At 59.5% G+C, this 18,188-nt stretch overlaps 1 protein-coding gene across 6 annotated transcripts; it reads left to right on the top strand.

The window, feature by feature from the left end:
* The first annotated feature begins 5,873 nt into the window (after positions 1-5,873).
* On the top strand, positions 5,874-15,990 carry SEMA3B (semaphorin 3B). 6 transcript variants are annotated; one of them, XM_049715767.1, is made up of 17 exons: positions 5,874-9,238; positions 9,919-10,076; positions 10,223-10,285; positions 10,690-10,809; positions 10,889-10,982; positions 11,186-11,305; positions 12,241-12,386; positions 12,482-12,593; positions 12,696-12,765; positions 12,845-12,989; positions 13,347-13,566; positions 13,827-13,918; positions 13,995-14,036; positions 14,272-14,429; positions 14,526-14,581; positions 14,674-14,813; positions 14,921-15,024. In XM_049715767.1, the coding sequence occupies exons 1-17, from the start codon at positions 9,130-9,132 to the stop codon at positions 14,942-14,944; spliced, it is 1,869 nt and encodes a 622-aa protein (XP_049571724.1). In that variant the 5' UTR covers positions 5,874-9,129; the 3' UTR covers positions 14,945-15,024. The 6 variants fall into 6 exon arrangements, with proteins under 6 accessions (XP_049571724.1, XP_012387802.1, XP_004267877.1 ...); XM_012532348.3 differs by lacking the exon at positions 14,921-15,024 and adding an exon at positions 15,175-15,990 and having other exon boundaries at positions 5,878-9,238; positions 12,848-12,989; XM_004267829.4 differs by lacking the exon at positions 14,921-15,024 and adding an exon at positions 15,175-15,990 and having other exon boundaries at positions 5,879-9,238.
* The last annotated feature ends 2,198 nt before the right edge of the window (positions 15,991-18,188 follow it).

Here is an 18,188-nt window from a genome sequence, read left to right as displayed (position 1 = left end):
TTCCCCCTTGGACTAGTCATCTTACATGTTGCGGCCTCCATGTCTCCCCCTCTTCCCTCAGCACCTCTGCAGTCTTGGGTCTGGGGCAGCCTTCTGGAACAGTGGGGCAGATTTCTTAAGGAGCTCTTCTCCTAAGGGATTCTTCCACATTGGGAGCAGGAGGAGTGTCCAATGAGTCTAGTGCGGAAGGAAATGTGACTTCTGACCTCCCAGGCTCAGGGCCCAGGGATAGTGTGCGTTGCTGAGGCCACACAGCCAGGTGGGCTGCAGCCCCCTGCACACCCTCCCTTCTTCCTGGGTCCTTTGCCAGGGCTCTGAGACATTGCCCAGAGCCCTGCCCAGAACTGAAGTCCCTTGGGCTTGACTAAACAGAAAGTTGAGGACAGCAGGGGCCTTGAGACATGTTCAGAAAGGTCTCTGACCAAGAGGTCCCCCTCCAAACCTGAGGAGGGTAGGGACAGGCAGGTGGCTACACTTCAGTGTGACTGTAGCCACCGGCAGGGCAGCTGGATAGCTGCAGGGCTATGGCTACGTTGGGCTCTCAGTGCAGAGCCTTCCATGAGGCTATGGGAAGTGCTCGTGCATTGCTGGAGGAGGGAGCAGCAGATGACAGGGCCGGGGTGCCTGTGGGGTGAGCCCCTAGCTCCAGGCAAGGCACCTGGACCTAGGGGTCTGCAGCCTTCTGAGCCTGTGGGAAGGGCTCGGTAAAAGGCCCTCCTCTGCTGGGCGGGGCTCCCAGGCGAGCTCTTCCGCCTTCGGCCGCCAGAGGGCGCAGCAGCCCGTGCTGGGCCCCGCCGGGCCGGTCGCGGAGGCTGACGTCATCGGGTCCTGCGGAGGCCGCCGGGCACAAAGGCAGCTTTGTAGGGCGGCGGCGGCTCCGCGCCCTCGGCGGGACAAAGCGGCCTGGGCCGGGGTCGGCGCCGCGGAGGCGGAGAGGGCGGGGCGAGTGGGAGGGTAGGGCCGGGGACCTGGGACCCCGCCTCCGCACACCTGCCAGTCTCCCCTCGGCCTCGGGGTCCCGAGTCCTGGCGAGAGATGAGAGGCTGTGTCCGCCCCCTCGGAAGGAGTTCAACGGCCCCCATCCCCCGTCCCCGCCCCAGTCCCTCGGGCCTTTCCTGCTACCCCTGCCACTGAGGGCTGAGGATCGCCGACTGACAAGGAGAACAGAATCCCACGTCCAAGCCAGGATCCCTTCCTGCCCTCAGCGGTCAGCCCTGGATCCCGCTGAACCCCAGATGTGCGGGCGGGGTGGGAGCTCCGGTGCCCTGATATCCGCCCAGCAGGAAGCGAGAGACAGAGATGATTCCTTCCTTCCGTCCTGAGGGAGAACCCTGCACAGAGGGACCATTGACGAGCTGGCATTGTCTGCCTGATGAACCCAGCGTCTCCCTCCCTGAGTGGGCCACGCAGGATTCTGGCCAGGATCCCCTTGTACCCGGCTTGGCAGTGGGTCTGGGTGGGTTCCTGGCAAGCAGTACTTCCCTGGGTGCAGACAGCTAGGCCCCCACCTGCCCTTGGCCTTCCTACCCCTGCTCTGATTTTGAGAGCATAAAGCTTCATTGTCCCAGCACTGGTGGGGGCGGCCTCTCAATTCATCCTTGTCTTTCTTGGTTGGGAAATTCCCAGCCATGGGGGGCGGTAGGCAGGGGGGTGCATCCCAGGTGTCCTGCACCCCAACAGGAGGGACTCCATGAAGGTGACTCCTGGGGATCCCCCCATTGCCTAGAACTGTTCAGGGCTGTACCTCAGCCGTCCCGCATCCCTGGGTGAGGAGAGCCAGAGATTCAGTGCTCCTTGGCTGTGTGTCCCCCAGCGTTCTCCCAGCCTAAGAAGGCCCATCTTCCTGACCCCACCCATGGGTAGCTGCTTCTATGAGGCTCAGGATCCTGAGGCAGAGCCAGGCAAAGGACCCAGGCTCCTGCTCCGAGACCAAGCTGTGGATCCCAGTTTGAGGTAGGCTGTCTCCAGCCAGTGGGGACCACCACAAGGCTGATCCATCTCCCAGAGGGCCCACCCCACTCCAAATAGTTGCTCAGGCTACTGATGTGGTAGCAGCCTGGCTATTTTTAACCCATTTGGGAGGGTGGGGTGGGTGGGGAAACGGCTGGGAAGAGAGAAAGAGACAAGCTCTGAGAGAGAGTTCTGAAGAGGGAAGGATGTAGGGAGACCCTGTGGGGAGAAGCCAGACCTGCCCTGCAGCGACTTTCCAGCTCCCCTGGGCCAGACCTCCCACCCCCAGCAGGTGGGTGGAGGCCCAGATGCCAGGTGCAGAAAGGGGAGGGGGCCCCATTAGGACTGGATCCTCTGAGGCTGTAGGAGATTCCAAGACCTAGAATAACCCTTTACCATGTTTCGGGGCAGCCCCATAGCTCCTCCTGAGGTCAGGAAATCCTCCCACTCCCCTCAGAGCCTCTCAGAATCATCCCCCCCCCACCCCAGAATGCCAAGCCAGCCATGAAGGCTGGAGAATACAAGTCCTGACTCCAGCCACCTGGCCTGTGGCATGGCCAGCCAGGTCCTACTTGCCCTGGGAGTCAGGGACGGGACTGCAGCTTCCCTTGGCTGAGTTCTGGGTCCAGGCCCACTCCCAAACCACTGACCCCAATCCTTGGGTCTGTTGCCCCAAAAGAGATCCTAGGGGACCTCATCCCTGGCGTGAGGCTGTGCATTCCCCCAAGTCTGTCCCCTGCCGCCTTTTTAAAAAATTATTTATTTTTGGCTGCGTTGGGTCTTAGTTGCTGTGCGCGGGCTTCTCATTGCAGTGGCTTCTCTTGTTGCGGAGCATGGGCTCTAGGCACGTGGGCTTCCGTAGTTGTGGTGCGCGGGCTCTAGTGCAGGCTCAGTAGCTGTGGCACACGGGCTTAGTTGTTCTATGGCATGTGGGATCTTCCCGGACCAGGGCTCGAACCTGTGTCCCCTGCATTTGCAGGCGGATTCTTAACCACTGCACCACCAGGGAAGCCCCCCGCCAAGTCCCCCTTGAACCCCCAAAGCGGAAGCCAGCTCCCAGCACACCACCAAGGAAAGCCTCAAGCCAGCTGAGGTCTGCATGCAGCTGTGTGACCCCAAGTATGTCCATGCCTGCCAGCCAATCAGCTCCTCAGTTAACCACACAGCAACGGGCACTGGTATCCAAGGGAGCAGGGGTCAAGGCCATGGATCTCTTTCTTTTCCCTGCTTTGGTTTCCACCCTTACAGGAGACTTGACCTCACAGGTGATCTTATTTAGGAGAAAAATCAGTTTGACATTCTTTGGCATTTACTCTGTTTTCTGACCTCATTGTGGGTGGAGGGAGTCAAGGCCTGAGTGACTGAATCCTGAAGGGGGCTGAAGTCTCTCTTCTCCATCAACCCCCCATCCTCACCCAGGTTCAGCAGGCCCAGGAAGGTGGCTGGGCTTCCTGCGGGCACTGTATCTCTCGCTTCCCTGTGCCTGGGGCCCCCAAGGGATGGGATGGTGGTTGCTGGGGAACCCAGAGCCCTGAAGAGAGGCTTGGACCTGGTGTTATAAGCACCTGGGGCTTCACAGAGAAAAGTGGGTAGTGGGTGATGAGGAAAAGTCCAGCAGGTGGCAAAAGGGCACAGGGCACAGCCCAAGCTAAGTCCTAGCAAAGGAACAGCTGCCACCTCCCAGAGATGGGGTAGCTGGAGCGCTGGCAGGGTTAGCCAGGGCCGAGCCAGGGAGGCGTGTGTGAATGCCTGGCTAAGAGCCTGGGATGTCCGCGGGCTTCAGCAAGTCCTCTGAGTGAGGAGCTGGGGAGGCAGGGTACTGCAGAGGGGAGGCACTGGGAGGAGAACTGGCAGAAGGACCACGGGGACCCCCAGGCTGGGTACCTGGGGAAGGGGTCAGGCTTCAAGCTGCAGGGAAAGGAGCTGGGGCCTTGTTCTATCTTAAAGGAGACAGAAGTCCTCCCTGAGTTGGGGGCTCCCTGGAGGGAGGAGGGTGTGGGCATGGGCACTGCTGGGGGTGGGTTGGAGATCTGTGGAGTAAGAAGATTGAGGAATCCCCAGCGGCTGGGGAGAGAAGGAGGTTCAGGTGGAGGGTCAGGGTGTTGTGCTGGGGGCTGGGCTTGTGGCAGGGTGGGGAGGGGGAGGGAAGGGGGCAGGAGGGGAGTCAAGCCTGAGAAAGGGCCCCATGAAGCTGGGCTGGAAGGGGCAGCGGTGACTCCCTCGAGGCCTCCAGGCCTGCATGCCAAAGGATGCCCAGCGCTGAGATGACAACTGGAGTACACACCTGTGTACCCCACAGTGTGCCAGACCTGCCTGGCCCACCATTTACAACGGCAGGGCAAGTGAGGAGAGTGATCTGAGAGGTTCAGTCTCCCCCTAGGGACACACAGCTGGTGAGCAGCAGAGTCAGGATTCAACCCCACCCCTCTCTGGCTACTGGGGAGTGGATTCTTGGGGCGGGCTCTGGTCTGCCCTCCCAGAGCATCCTGAGCCCCCAACCAGTACTCCTGAGAGTCTCTCCCCCTGACTAGTAAGGGAATGTAGCATTTATGTTAATGTATGTTAATGAGTACAGGGTGCCTCCGGAGTCTACTTTGCCGCATTCCTGGCAACTCCTCCCCCCCCTCCCCCAGGCAATGGAGAAGGAGAGGAGAGGGAGGCCCCACCCCCAGGCCCCTCTTCCCCCCACCCCCCACCCCCGTTGGGCAACGAAGAAAACAGAAGTGAGTGAAGAGCTGTGATGTGGCTGGTGGGGGGGGGCTCCCCCATCGCGGAGGGGCTGACCTCAGCCAGGGAGGAATGTGAAGGAGGCGGAGGGCTGGGGCGGAGCGGGTGGGGGTAGGGCCCCAGCTAGAGGCCCAGGGTTCCGGGCGGCCCCTCCCTCAGCCCCTCCACCTCAGCTCTGACTTGGCCCTCAGAAGGGAACAGGCAAGGAAGGAGGGGAGGAGCTCATCTTTCCTAAAAGGTGGGCTGGGGGTCCTTGGGGAGCCTGGAAACCAGGTGGGGGGGTGGATGAGGGAAATGCCTGAAAGACCCTTCCTGGGAGACCCCCTGGAGCGGGTAGCAGATTGTCAGGGAAGTTAGGCCTCAGTTGGGCTTTCCAGGGCCCACTGTCCACCGCTTCCCTCCCCCCATGCCTAAGTCCTCAGGGTAGCACGTCCTAGTACCCACGTGACCGGAAGAGGGAAAGGTCGAGACTTTGGAGCCACCAGCCCTGATGGCTAAAGCAGGTGTGAGTGGGGAGCCAAGGCCCAACCCAGCCAAGGCTGGGCACTGGGAGTGTTGGCTGTAGCCTTCCTCAAATGGATGTCTCACCCCAGCCCAGTCGCACCACCCAGAGTCCAGGCAGGGTGCAAGGGGCAGGCCCAGCTGGGGATGAGGGCTGGGGAGCCAGGTGCTGGGACTTGGCACAATCAACTTACTTCCAGAAGGAAAAGCCAAGGCCTTGGCAGGCTGCGCCACTGATAGGCAGCGCCAGAGACCCAAGCTGCCTCCCCTGGTTTGTTCCGTTCTGTCGAGGCCCAGGCCCAGGCTGCATGATTCCAGAATCCTTGGGGACTTCCAGAGCCCAGTGTGACCCACAGCCAGTGACCCTGCCCCTAGGGGGCTGCCTCCATAAGTTTCCTACCCAGGGTCTGCTTACGCTGGGACCTGGGGCTGAGGAGCAGAAAGGAGACCTTGTGGGGATGGGGACAACTTGAGCTCCCACTCCTGGGGATCTCCCTTCCTGCTCCAGGGAGGGGGACACATCTGGATGTAGGAAGGCAATGCCAAGGGCTCAGGTGAGCCAGGAACAGCCCAGTCCCTTCGGCTGGGGGTTGAGTCCCAGGGTGTTGGACAGATGGTGGGGGGTCCTGGTCCCATTTTCCAGTATGGACACTGGATTGGGGGTGGGGATGAAACAGAGGCTGGGACCTGGGCCTGAAGAACTAAAAGCAGTGGGGGCAAGTAGGGGGTACCGTGCAGTTGGGTAGGGACCTCAAAGGCACTTGCTGATCTTGGCTGCTTGGGTGGAAAATTGTAAACAGCCAAAGAATTTTGTTTGCTTGCATGAGGCCAGGGGACGCTGCCCAGGTCCAAGGCAAAAGAGCCTGGGAGGAGGGAGAGGCCACATCCTGGAAGCCCAGGAGCTTAGGCAGGGTTATGTCACCCCCGCTCCCCCTCCTGAAGGCCCCTGGTCCTCCCACTAACCCCCACCCTTCACCTGCCCACCAGCCAGCCAGGCTGGGCCAGAAACACCAGGCCTGAGGTTCAGGAAAGAGGGGCATGGCCCCACCCTGGATGGACACAGACACTTCTACTCCAGGGACTCGGCAGGAGATGGGCAGCAGAACCATGCACACTTGAAGTGCCCACGTGGCCTCCCTCACAGACCCCTGAGGAGCTGCTGATAGCCTTGGGGAGGATGCAGCAGGATGCATTTTGGGGGGATTGAGGGGTGGAAGCCCACCCTCAAGCCCTGGTATGTTCACCCAGGTGGACCTGAGGGCCCCCCTTGACCATTGTCAACATTCAACCCCTCCAAGGAAGTAGCCCTGGCAGTACAAACAGGGTGTGTCCACCAGACTCACCTTTAGGCCAAGACCCCAGACCCTTCCCAACTGAGGCGCTGAGGGGTAGGAGCTCCATCCTATCCTTGAAGCCCCCTTGGGTACCTCACTCTGTGTTCGGTGGGGCAGTTCCTCCCACCTTCAACCTTGGAAGAAAGACTGAAGTTCATGGAGATGGCATAGAATGCCCCTCACCTCCCAGCAGAGACATGGGACCACCGGTCATGACGGGGCTCTGGATGGTCCCACACCCTGCAGTGCAGAAGTGAGACTTGCCGCCTGCCTCCCTGCCCTGCCTGCCCCTCTGGCTCTCTTCTCCCGCCCCAGACTGGCTGTCATCAAAGCCACTGCCAGCCAGGTGGCAGAAGTACTAAGTGGCCCAAGCCCTAAGGAAGGACTGGGGCAGGGTCTTGGGGGCCCATCAAACCTCCACTTGAGAACCCCCGCTCCGACCTCTGACCCTGACCGGCCCTTCCCAGCTGGCTCCTGGGGACTGAGATGGCAGCTGAGCCCCTCATTACCCACCTCCAGCTCCCCAGCTATGGAGGGACAAGTGAAGAAACGAGTCCCTGGGGGTGCCCCATCTGACCAATCCCTCTGCCAGAGCTGCCTGGGGCTAGGGGGTCTCTATTGCTTTTTCCTTATTTGCCTTGACTGCCGGCCTCAGTTCCAGGACCACTGCGTGGGGCATCCTGTTGCTCTGAAGCCCTACGGGGGGAGGGGTCGGCCCTACCCGCCCCTCCCTTGTGCCCGCTCCGCTCTGGCCACCAACTCCAGCCGGTCCGGCTGCCTGCCCAGTCACCCGATCCGCCCCGTAAACTTGACGGCGGGGCGCGGCTGGCTTGGTGGGGGCGGGGGCTTCTCCTTAAAGGAGCCGTCAGAGGGTGCCCTAGGGCCCCTCGGCTTCTCCCCTTCTGCAGGGTGAGAAGGGGCCAGGGTGAGGAGCCGCTGATGCCGGAGCTCTCGGTGGAGTGTGGGAAGGCAACCTGGTGTTTTGTGACGTCGCAGACCTCACGGGCCCAGAAGAGGCAGCGGCAAGTGTCAGTGGAAGGAAGGAGGGAGGTGGGAGTCCTAGGGTGGGAGGGGTCTGGAAGCGGCAGAGCTAGGCGGGGGTTTGGGGAGAGCCGTCTGGAACGTGCCCCGGCAGCTGTGCCCCTTGCTTGAATGCACCCCAGGACCTAGCCCCACGCCAGGGCTACTGTGCCCGGCACCTGCCCAGCCAACTTCTGGGAGAGAGGGTGGACATAGCAGCCAGAGCCTGACCCCATCTGAGAGGTCCAGGGAAGGGCTCTGGCTCAGAGAAGTGGAGGGTCTCAAAGATGGGGAAACCCTGAGGGCGAAGACGGGATGGAGAGGCTCAGGGAGACTCTGGAGGCTGGAGAGGGAAGGGCAGCTCACCCGAGCTGGGGGTGAGAATCTGCTTTAGGCCCTTGGCTCTCCCCACTTGATTCCTCTTGGGTCTGAAGTCTGAGCTCACAGAATTTCTGTGTGTGACCAGCCCCTCCCACCCTCTGGGGTGGGGAGAGAGAGGTCAAGCAAAAAGCTGGGGCTGCTGGATCCAAGTAGGAGCAGCTCCCAAATCAGAAACTGAGGCGTCTGCCCAGCCCTGGGTCTCCCGGCTGCACTTATCCCTCTGAGAAGTGGGTTTCCGGAGTGTTTCAGAGTTGAAGGCAGTGATTGACGTTGCAGTTATAATATTTGCTCACCTGCATGTCCAGAGAGACTCACACACTTGTGCACAAACACATACACACATGTGCAACACAAACACGTATGTACTTACAAAGTGTACAACCCCCAGACATGTACACACTGTGTAGACATGCATACAATGCCGTGTGTGCACACATGCCTGCCACACCTACATGTGTAATACAACACACATGCCACATGGTTTCACATAGATATGTACACATATGCCTGCATACACACTACACACACACATACTCACTACAGAATACAGATACACAAAGGGATCCTTAGAAGCACATTCACGCTCACAGACGCCCACACCATTGGCGCCAGCTCCAAATGTGCTTCTGTTCCTCTGTGGGCCCGTGGGTGCACAGCTACCTCCAGAGGCCTGACCCCCCTCCTGTTACCGGCACACCCATGACTGTCTTGTTTTGCTCATTGCACTTGGCACCACTGCAATGACTGCACCTATCTGAGTCCTTGTTGGTACTCTGCCCCCTCCTGCAGGAGCACCTTGTCTGTGTGCCCCACTGCCCCCAGCCCCAGTCCCAGGCTGGCATGACGTAGGCATGCAGAGTTTGTGAATTAATGCCTGTGGGTGTGTGTACATGAGGGCGGGTTACTGGGGAGGGTGACGTGGTGGGGCAGGCGCCTGCCAGTATGGGGTTGACCCCGATGGTGTGCCCAGCGTGGGTGTGTCTGTGATTGTGGCCAGGCAGGGCACCCTCCAAGGGAGAGGAGGACTTGCAAGTGGAATGCGACCCCCCAGCCTCTTTCCCCTAGGGGCTGTAATCTGATCCCTGGGGACTCCCCCCAGCCTCCCTCCCTAGCTCTCGCTGCAGCTCCTTCTCTTCCAGATCCGGGGCAGAGTCCAGGGTGGCTCAAGGCTCCTCCACACACGCCCGCTGAACCCTGAGCTCCCTGAGCTGCAGGGATGGGGCGGGCTGAGGCCGCCGCCATGATCCCAGGCCTGGCTCTGCTCTGGGTGGCAGTGCTGGGGGGTGCTGCCCCCAGCACGCCACGCCTTCGCCTCTCCTTCCAAGGTAGGTGCACCTGGCAGGCGGGAGGGCTCACCTCAGGGTGGGCAGGAAAGGGGCCCAGTGTGGGTAGGGGGCGTTGTGTTTGCTGTTGCACTGTGTGTGTGCCACCGGCTGGGTTGGATTGGGGGCACGCTCAGGCCATCTCCAATTAACCCTTTCCTGGCCTCAGTCCCCAAGCTCTCTGCCCACATTCTCCTCATGCTTTCCCAGGAAGCATGGCAACAGATCCTGCCTCTGTTCCATCCCCTGCTCCCAGGGAAGTTGAGGTGTGGGGACTGTTAGAGCCCCCTTCCCACACCCCCTACACAGGGTGGTTACTAGGCAGTGGTATCATACTGAACCTAGGCTGGTGGCAGAGAACCCTCAGCCTGACTTTGGGGTTGGGGTTCTGGCTGTCCCAACATGCAGGCCTACCCCAGAACCCTTGCCTCCCCGTGCACTCGCCTGGAGACACTACTTGTCTGAGGTTGCCCTAGAAGCTCCACCTCCTTCCCCCATGGGGGCAGGGGTGGGCTGCACTGCCCACCCTGGAAGCTCTGACCCTGGGTGGGCCTGTCCCCCTGAGTGTAAACTCACACGCGTGTAAATTCACATGTGTGTGGGCCAGGTCACACGTACAACCTTGGCCTGGAAGAAGCTCCTAGCATGACTGGCGAATCCTCAGTGGTGTCCCCGCCCCACAGAGCTCCAGGCCCAGCACGGTCTCCGGACCTTCAGGCTGGAGAGGACCTGCTGCTACGAAGCTCTGCTGCTGGATGAGGAGCGTGGGCGCCTGTTTGTGGGCGCTGAGAACCATGTGGCCTCCCTCAGCCTGGACAACATTAGCAAGCGGGCCAAGAAGGTGCCAGGGACCCCCAGCCTCAGCACCGCCCCGGGACCCCACTCCAGGCTTCCTGGAGGATGGGCCCCCTGAGTGGACGACACCCGCAGCATAGAGAACATCCTGAGTCCCTGACCTGTGTTCTCCCTCCCCCACCCTCCCCATAGCTGGCCTGGCCGGCCCCTGTGGAATGGCGAGAGGAGTGCAACTGGGCAGGGAAGGACATTGGCGTGAGTGTTGGCTGCCTGGGTGGGAGTGGGGAGGGTCAGCCCCTCACTCTAGAGATGGGCAGTGCTAAAACAGAAGCCTGCCTGTTCTGGCTATGATGGGGGCAGGAGGGTTGAGGTGGCTGAAGTCCAGAGGTAGTGAGTCAGGGTGGGGGCTATGTGATTCTTCTTGGAGGCCTCTGCGTCATGGGGGGCAATGCAGGCATGCTTCCCAATGAACCCATTCTGGTGAGAGGTGAGCCGGGCTGGTCACCAAGGGCACCTGAGCCCCTAGAGCCCATGTTAGTACTTGCCTGGGCTAATGCAGAAAAGAAGGGGTGGGAGTGCCACTGGTGAGCTGGGAGCCCTTAAGGCCACCTCCCTGGCGGAGGCCTCATTGTTCCTGCCCCTGCCCACGTGCGCGCTAGACTGAGTGCATGAACTTCGTGAAGTTGCTGCATGCCTACAACCGCACCCACTTGCTGGCCTGTGGCACAGGGGCCTTCCACCCAACCTGTGCATTTGTGGAGGTGGGCCAGCGGCTGGAGGTAAGGCTGGGTCTGGTCAGGGAGGGAGGTTGGGAGGGTAAGAAAGGGCCTACAGTAACAACTCCCCCCTGCCTCCCAGGAGCCCATGCTCCGGCTGGACCTTCGAAGGCTAGAGGATGGCAAGGGCAAGAGTCCTTATGACCCCAGGCATCGGGCTGCCTCCGTGCTGGTGGGTGAGTCCAAAGGCTGGGGCCCCAAGAGAGCTCCTGGAACCCCTCAGAGACTCTAGCATCTCACAAAGTCCCAAGACCCTCCCTAGAGCCCCAGGGATCCCCCATAGCCTCACTGACTCCCCAAGAGCCCCCAGAGCTCCACAGTGCCCCCAACCTACCACAAGAGCCTTTGGTTTCACTAAGCAGCCTTGCCGTGTCTACAGGGGAAGAGCTGTACTCGGGAGTAGCCGCAGACCTCATGGGCCGGGACTTTACCATCTTCCGCAGCTTGGGTCATCGTTCAAGTCTCCGAACGGAACCACACGATTCCCGCTGGCTCAACGGTGAAAGACTGGTGGGACTGTTGGGAGGGGGCCCTCATCTCCAACAGAGCAGGTGCTGAGTAAGGCCCATAAAGGGAGTGAGCCGTGAGTGCTCACCAGGTAGCTACCCTGGGTCAAGCCCTGCACTAGGCACTGGGTCGCAGGGTGGACAAGATAGGTATTGCCCGTGCCCTCTTTGAGTTCACAGACCTCAGATCTAATACACAATAAGATCAGTTCCAATGGCCAGGAGATATAATGAGAGAATGGAGAGGAAGGGAAAAGGAGACTAGGCAGCGGTGGTGGTGGTGGGAGGGCTGGGGAAAGGAAGATACCCTGCTGAGAAAAGGTATGCGCTAATGCCCAAAACACAGCAGGATTGCGGGAAGAGCATAAGAGCATTCCAAGCAGAGGGAATAATTAGTGCAAAGACCCTGGGGGCAGGAACAAGCCAATGAACAGACTCATGAAGGGAGCAATGATAAGGGGTCTGGACTGTCAGCACAGGGTAGGGCCAGGGTAGATTATTCTAAGAGTGATGAGACCCAGCAGAGTATTTGAAGCAGGAGTGGGGGCATCTACTTCCTGCTAGAGAGGAAGATTCATGAGTGAAGGTAAAACCAGGTACCCCACATCCCTCCTTTCTTGGCCCACTGGCATAGAGAACTGCCAGGGGAGAGGTGAGAGGCCCACCACTGGCCAGGGTCTGCTTGCCTGTGGGCCCAGGTAGCCATGGTCTCTGCTGCCCTCTCGTGGCTTCTTCTTGACTCTCAGGCCCTCTTTCTTTCGATTGTGTCCTCGGGGAGCACCATCTGAACTTGGTCCCAGAGGCTGGGTGGTCAGCTGCTGCCCTGAGGGCTTCTGCCGGCACGAAAGAAAGGGGAGGCAGTGCCTGGGCCTCCTAGCAGGGGGCAGGGCCAGGACCTTGCTGACCCCACGCCTCCTGCTGTGGTCAGAGCCCAAGTTCGTCAAGGTCTTTTGGATCCCGGAGAGTGAGAACCCGGACGACGACAAGATCTACTTCTTCTTCCGTGAGTCGGCAGTGGAGGCCACGCCGGCCCTGGGACGCCTGTCTGTGTCCCGCGTTGGCCAGATCTGCAGGGTGAGGAGTCCCTGGGCCACATTCGGTGATCCTGCCACCGCCCCTTTGCCTGTCTGTTGGGGCCTCGCCCTCATCCCCTCCTACTGACCCCGCAGAACGACGTGGGTGGCCAGCGCAGCCTGGTCAACAAGTGGACTACGTTCCTGAAGGCGCGGCTGGTGTGCTCAGTGCCCGGTGCTGAGGGCGATACGAACTTTGACCAGCTGCGTAAGTGCCAATAATGGAGGATGGGGTGTGGGGAGGGGGCGCAGGGGCGCAGACCCTGAGCCTGGCTGTGCACCCTCCCCCAACTTGGTCCCTTCCCTGCAGAGGACGTGTTCCTGCTGTCCTCGCGGGATCGCTGGACCCCGCTGCTCTATGCTGTCTTCTCCACGACCAGGTGAGGTGTGGGAGGTAGTGGGGCAAGGCTGGCTAGGCCCCACTTGAGCCCCTTACTCCACTTACATCTTCACCTGCAGCAGCATCTTCCAGGGCTCCGCAGTGTGCGTGTACAGCATGAATGATGTGCGCCGGGCTTTCCTGGGACCCTTTGCACACAAGGAGGGGCCCGTGCACCAGTGGGTGTCCTACCAGGGCCGTGTCCCCTACCCCCGACCTGGCATGGTGCGTAGCCCAGGGACTCCCACCACAACCCACTTAAAGCTTCAGGGGTGGAGAATTTGGCCTGGGGTTTTCTTGGTGAATGTTGTGTCTTCTTTTTTTTATGGGTGGGAAAACATCATCTTCATTAGACAGGGCTCCTCAGGGGAAGGCCATGTTTCCCCCTCAGACCCCCAAAGGCAAGGCTGGAGCTCCTCTCTCAGATTCCCAGGGCAGGGCTCTGTCCAACACCCGCCCCCTGTGCGTGCGCGCGCACACACACACTCACACATGCTCCAGGTTCCGGGAGGTGTCCTGTGGAGGGCTGCCCACCAGGCCTTCATATCCACATCCTTGTCATGCCTCCTTCCCACCCCCCAGTGCCCCAGCAAGACCTTTGGCACCTTCAGTTCCACCAAGGACTTTCCTGATGATGTCATCCAGTTTGCCCGGAACCACCCGCTCATGTACAATTCGGTCCTGCCCATGGGGGGGCGCCCCCTCTTCCAACAAGTGGGTGCCGGGTACACCTTCACCCAGATCACTGCGGACCGTGTAGCAGCTGTTGACGGATACTACGACGTCCTCTTCATTGGCACAGGTCAGGGTCCTGCCACGACCACCCACAAGACCCAGCTCAGGCTCTTTGGCCTGTTAGTGGAATCTCCCCCTGTTCAGTCCCATCTCCATATTTTCCCGGGGGCTGTGCCCCCATCTCCTTCTGGATGCTGCTCTGATTGCTCCAACCCACATTCTTCACCATCCCAACCATGCGGAGGGTGGAGGCCTCAGAGGTGAGGAGACCCCTGGCCCTGGCTGTCAGGGAACACAAGGAGTCACTCAGCCTTCTCATCCCTGCAGATGCTGGCACGGTGCTGAAGGTGATCTCCGTCCCCAAGGGTGGCCGGCCTAATGCTGAGGGGCTGCTCCTGGAGGAGCTGCACATGTTTGAGGTGAGGCCTAGCCCCCATTGCCTGGGGTACCCCCACCCCACGGAGCTCTGATCCCAGCACCCCTCCTCCCTCTCAGGACTCAGCTGCTGTCACCAGCATGCAAATCTCCTCCAAGAGGGTAAGTGACCAGAAGGCTTGCGGGCGGAATGGACCCAGCCTCTTCCCAGGTGCCCCCACCCCCATTCTTCTCTTGGTAATTACAAGCCCCGGTTTCGAGTACAGGCTCTGCCTTCACTAGACTGGGACCTGAGACCTCAGTGTTCCCTTTTGTCAAATGGGGGAAGGGATCCCTGACCTATGGGAGGCAGGCACGGGGCCACCCAAGGTCAGCCTGGAGCCCCTTGTACCCCTAGCACCAACTGTACGTAGCCTCTCGGAGCGGGGTGGCCCAGATCCCGTTGCACCGCTGCGCTGCCCACGGCCGCGCCTGTGCCGAATGCTGTTTGGCACGTGACCCTTACTGCGCCTGGGATGGGGCCGCGTGCACGCGCTTCCAGCCCAGTGCCAAGAGGTGGGTAGGATCAGGGGCGGGCTGCCTGGAGGGAGTCTTTATCTGCCCCTGGCTAAAAGAAGGGCTCACGGAGGCTCTAATGTCCCCTCTCCCCAGGAGGTTCCGACGGCAGGATGTAAAGAACGGTGACCCCAGCACACTGTGCACCGGGGGTGAGTGTCCCAGCTGCTCTCACCCCCCATCCCTTAAAGACTGCCCCACCCTGCCCTGCCTTGTCTGAATCTGACATTCCCTTTGCCCCCAGACTCATCCCATCCTGCGCTGCTGGAGCGGAAGGTGTTCGGTGTGGAGGGAGGTAGCGCCTTCCTGGAGTGTGAGCCCCGCTCGCTGCAGGCGCGCGTGGAGTGGACCTTCCAGCGCGCGGGGGAGGCGGCCTACACTCAGGTGAGCCTCCCCTCACTCCCCTCCCAACCAGGCCCTTGTTCCGACTCCTACGTCCAGGAAGTGCGCGCCCTGATTAATGAGGCCCTTGGCCTGCTCCGCACATCTAGATGCGATCCAGCTCTGCCCAGTGAGTCTCCGCCCAACCAGACCCCTAACGCCCAGTTTGGCCCCTTGCCTGCACTCCGCATCCTGGTGAGGCCCCATTCCTCTAACTAGGCGCCTGACGCCCGCGCCCCAGCCCAGTCCGAACGAAGCCCCGCCCTTTCTCCGCCCACTGGGGGGTGGTCTCTGACGCGCCCCCACGTTCAGGCGAGCCCCGCCCTGTTCCCTAACGTCAGCCTCACGCTGATCCGGCCTGCAGGTGCCCGCAGAGGAGCGAGCCGAACGCACGATGCGGGGCCTGCTGCTTCGCTGGTTGCGGCGTGGGGACTCAGGCGTGTACCTGTGCGCAGCCGTGGAGCAGGGCTTTTCGCAGCCAATGCGTCGCCTGGCGCTGCACGTGCTGAGTGCTGCGCAGGCTGAAAGGCTGGCCCGGACCGAGGATGCTGCGCCCGTTGCGCCGACGGGCCCCAAGCTCTGGTACCGGGACTTCCTGCAGCTGGTGGAGCCGGGCGGCGGTGGTACGAACTCCCTGCGAATGTGTCGTCCGCAGCCCGCGCCGCGCCCACCGCCTCCCGAGTCGCGGAGGAAGGGCCGCAACCGGAGGACACACGCCCCAGAACTGCGTGCTGAGCGGGGGCCGCGCAGCGCAGCGCACTGGTGACTCGGCCGTCCCCACACTGGGGACTGGGGAGGTGGCAGCAGCAGAGAGAGGGGGTGGTCAGACCCTGGGAAGCAGCTAGGGCCCCGGCACACAGCGGTTCCTGGTGGAGGGAAGACACCGACCCGACAGGCCCTGGCCAACAGGCAGCCATGCCGGCTTATTTATTAACAGAGAATAATCCTTGAATGCAACCCCGATAGGGGCGGCCCAGGCTGCGCACAGGGTCCAGCTGGTCAGGAGGAGGCAGAGAAGCAGGGTCCCCGAGCAACGACCTGGGTGGGGGAGGTGCCCAGAATGCCCACCCTGGGGGAAGGGCCACCTCTTTGGGCAGTGAGCAGAAAGCTGTGAACAGGCTGGGGTGGGGGTGGGGGTGGGGCAGGCCGACTGTACTAATGCAATAAACATGTTATCAGCTGAAGCTGGAACGGCCGCATCAGACAGCCGCTGGTCTTAGTGTTACTGACCCAGGTTCTTGGACTCTTTAATCAATAGAAGTTGGTAAGAGGCCAGAGGAGAAATTCGGGCAAGGCTTTATTGGGGCTCATGCTGCAGAACAAGGGAGTGAAAATAAGAAACAGGTGCCCAACAAGCAACAGGTGCCCAACAAGCAACAGGTGCCCTTGCTTGCTTGCTGGGGGAACAAGGGTTTGGGGGAGGGTGGCTCCGAGCTGGTTCCTTAAATGGAGTGAGAGTAGGGGCACATCCATGGGTCAGGCCAGAGGGGTGACTTAGGTGGTCTGCCCACCCTCTTGGTGGTGTCGTGGGCAGGAATCCTGAGTAGTCCCCTGCTTTTGCTCCCAACACCTCAGAAGTGGCAGTTGGGTTTTTGGTTTTTTTGCGTCTTGCTCATAATTTGCCCCAGTTGCAGGTGTGTGTGGTTATTTTTACTCCCTTAGAGTTTCTTGTATTCTGTTGCTCCAGGAGATGTTTGTCCAGGTGTAAGCACTGCAGCAAAGGGTCTCAGGTCCCAGCCTGTCTCATTCCCCCCTGAGGGATTCTACACCCTTTATTTTTAAGGATTAAGGGACCGGAGGTCGTCTTCTTCTGAAATGTTTTCCTGCTGGACAGGGGCTGCAGATCCTAACCTACCCTATAGGTATAGAAGTCCCTTGCTGACTGTTTTAGGGACCTGGGTTACCCTTGGCTGGAGTGGGTTGAAATCCTTGAGCCATCATGAGCCTTCCTTGAAACTGTTGAAGCCTAGAAAACACAAACTTAACCAAAAGCTTAAACAGACAAGGGCCAAAAAGGAGAAGAACAGTAATAGCCACAAGAGAGCCTAGAAAGGGAAGGAATCAGGTTAACTTTGGGAGGGCTTCCCTAACTGCTGACCAGACGACGGAGGCGATATCACCCCTGCCAAAATTGTGAAGCCATTCTGCTTGGGTGTATATTTCTTTACTATTAACTTCTGTCTGTCCTGTGACACTGATTTAGGTGCAGCAGGAAGTAATAGTTATCCCACAGATTCTGCCTTGTTCTGTCAGAAGGTAATCAAGAGCTAGATGATTATCAAGAGCTGCATTAACCAAAGTAACGAGAGGTCTTAAGTCCTGTTAAGGCTTGCCCTGTCTGTTTTATCACATAACCAAGCTGTCTGGTGAGATTTCTCAGTGTTGCTTCATGATAAGGGAAGCCTCCCCATGGAGCTGCCAGTCCTATGGCCAGCCCTGCCCCTGCTAAGATCATTCCTAGTGCTCTCTGGGTTTGGTGGTGACCTAGAGTGGTCCTGTTATAGATCACAATCCCTCTTAGCCCTATAGTCCCTATAGTGCACTCTCCTATGAAATGGATATTATCAGTGCAGTTGGAAAAGGACAGGATCTGGCCATAATTTTCTAACATATGATGGTTTGGATGTCTACAGAGGAAAACAAACCCTTCAGGGGTGCAGGCCGGAATGTGTGTCTCACCGTGGTTAAGATTTGATAGTCCATGAAGGACATAGCTGTTGCTACTACCTGTTCAACTAGGGGAGGATGGCAAACTGTTGTTGGTAATTTAGATCATATGATGTTATAAGAATCTCTCTCTCTCTTTTATTTTTTTTTGGCTGTGTGGGATCTCAGTTCCCCAACCAGATACTGAACCCGGGCCACAGCAGTGAAAGACTGGAATCCTAACCACTAGGCCACCAGAGAACTCCTGCAAAGCTCTTGTTAATGCAGTTAGCTCAGCATTGTGGGCCGATGTCTGTGGTGGCAAGGCCTTGGTTTCTATGACTTCATCTAGACCAACTATGGCATACCCTGCCTTCCGAGTTCCCATCTCTATAACACTGCTCCTGTCAGTAAACCATTTGACCTCAGGGCTGTCAAGAGGTTCATCTAGAAGATCAGACCTGCTGGAGTAAGTTTGTTCTATGATCTCTATACAGTGATGCAGTAAATCTCTACTCTCGACAACTGGAAGTAGTGTTGCCGGGTTCAGGGTTTGGCACACCTGTATGTCAAGGGTGTCCATGAGGAGAGCCTGATATCTTGTCAGTCTTCCTCCAGTCAACCAGTGATGTCCTTTGACGTCCAGCACAGATTGTACTTGACGAGGGGTTAATACATCTATAAGTGTTGTCCCAGGTTGAGCTTGGAAGCCTCATTAACTAAGAGGCCTGT

Source organism: Orcinus orca, chromosome 10 (assembly GCF_937001465.1).
Source record: "Orcinus orca chromosome 10, mOrcOrc1.1, whole genome shotgun sequence".
NCBI lineage: Eukaryota > Metazoa > Chordata > Mammalia > Artiodactyla > Delphinidae > Orcinus > Orcinus orca.
This window is presented reverse-complemented; position numbering and strand designations above follow the sequence as displayed.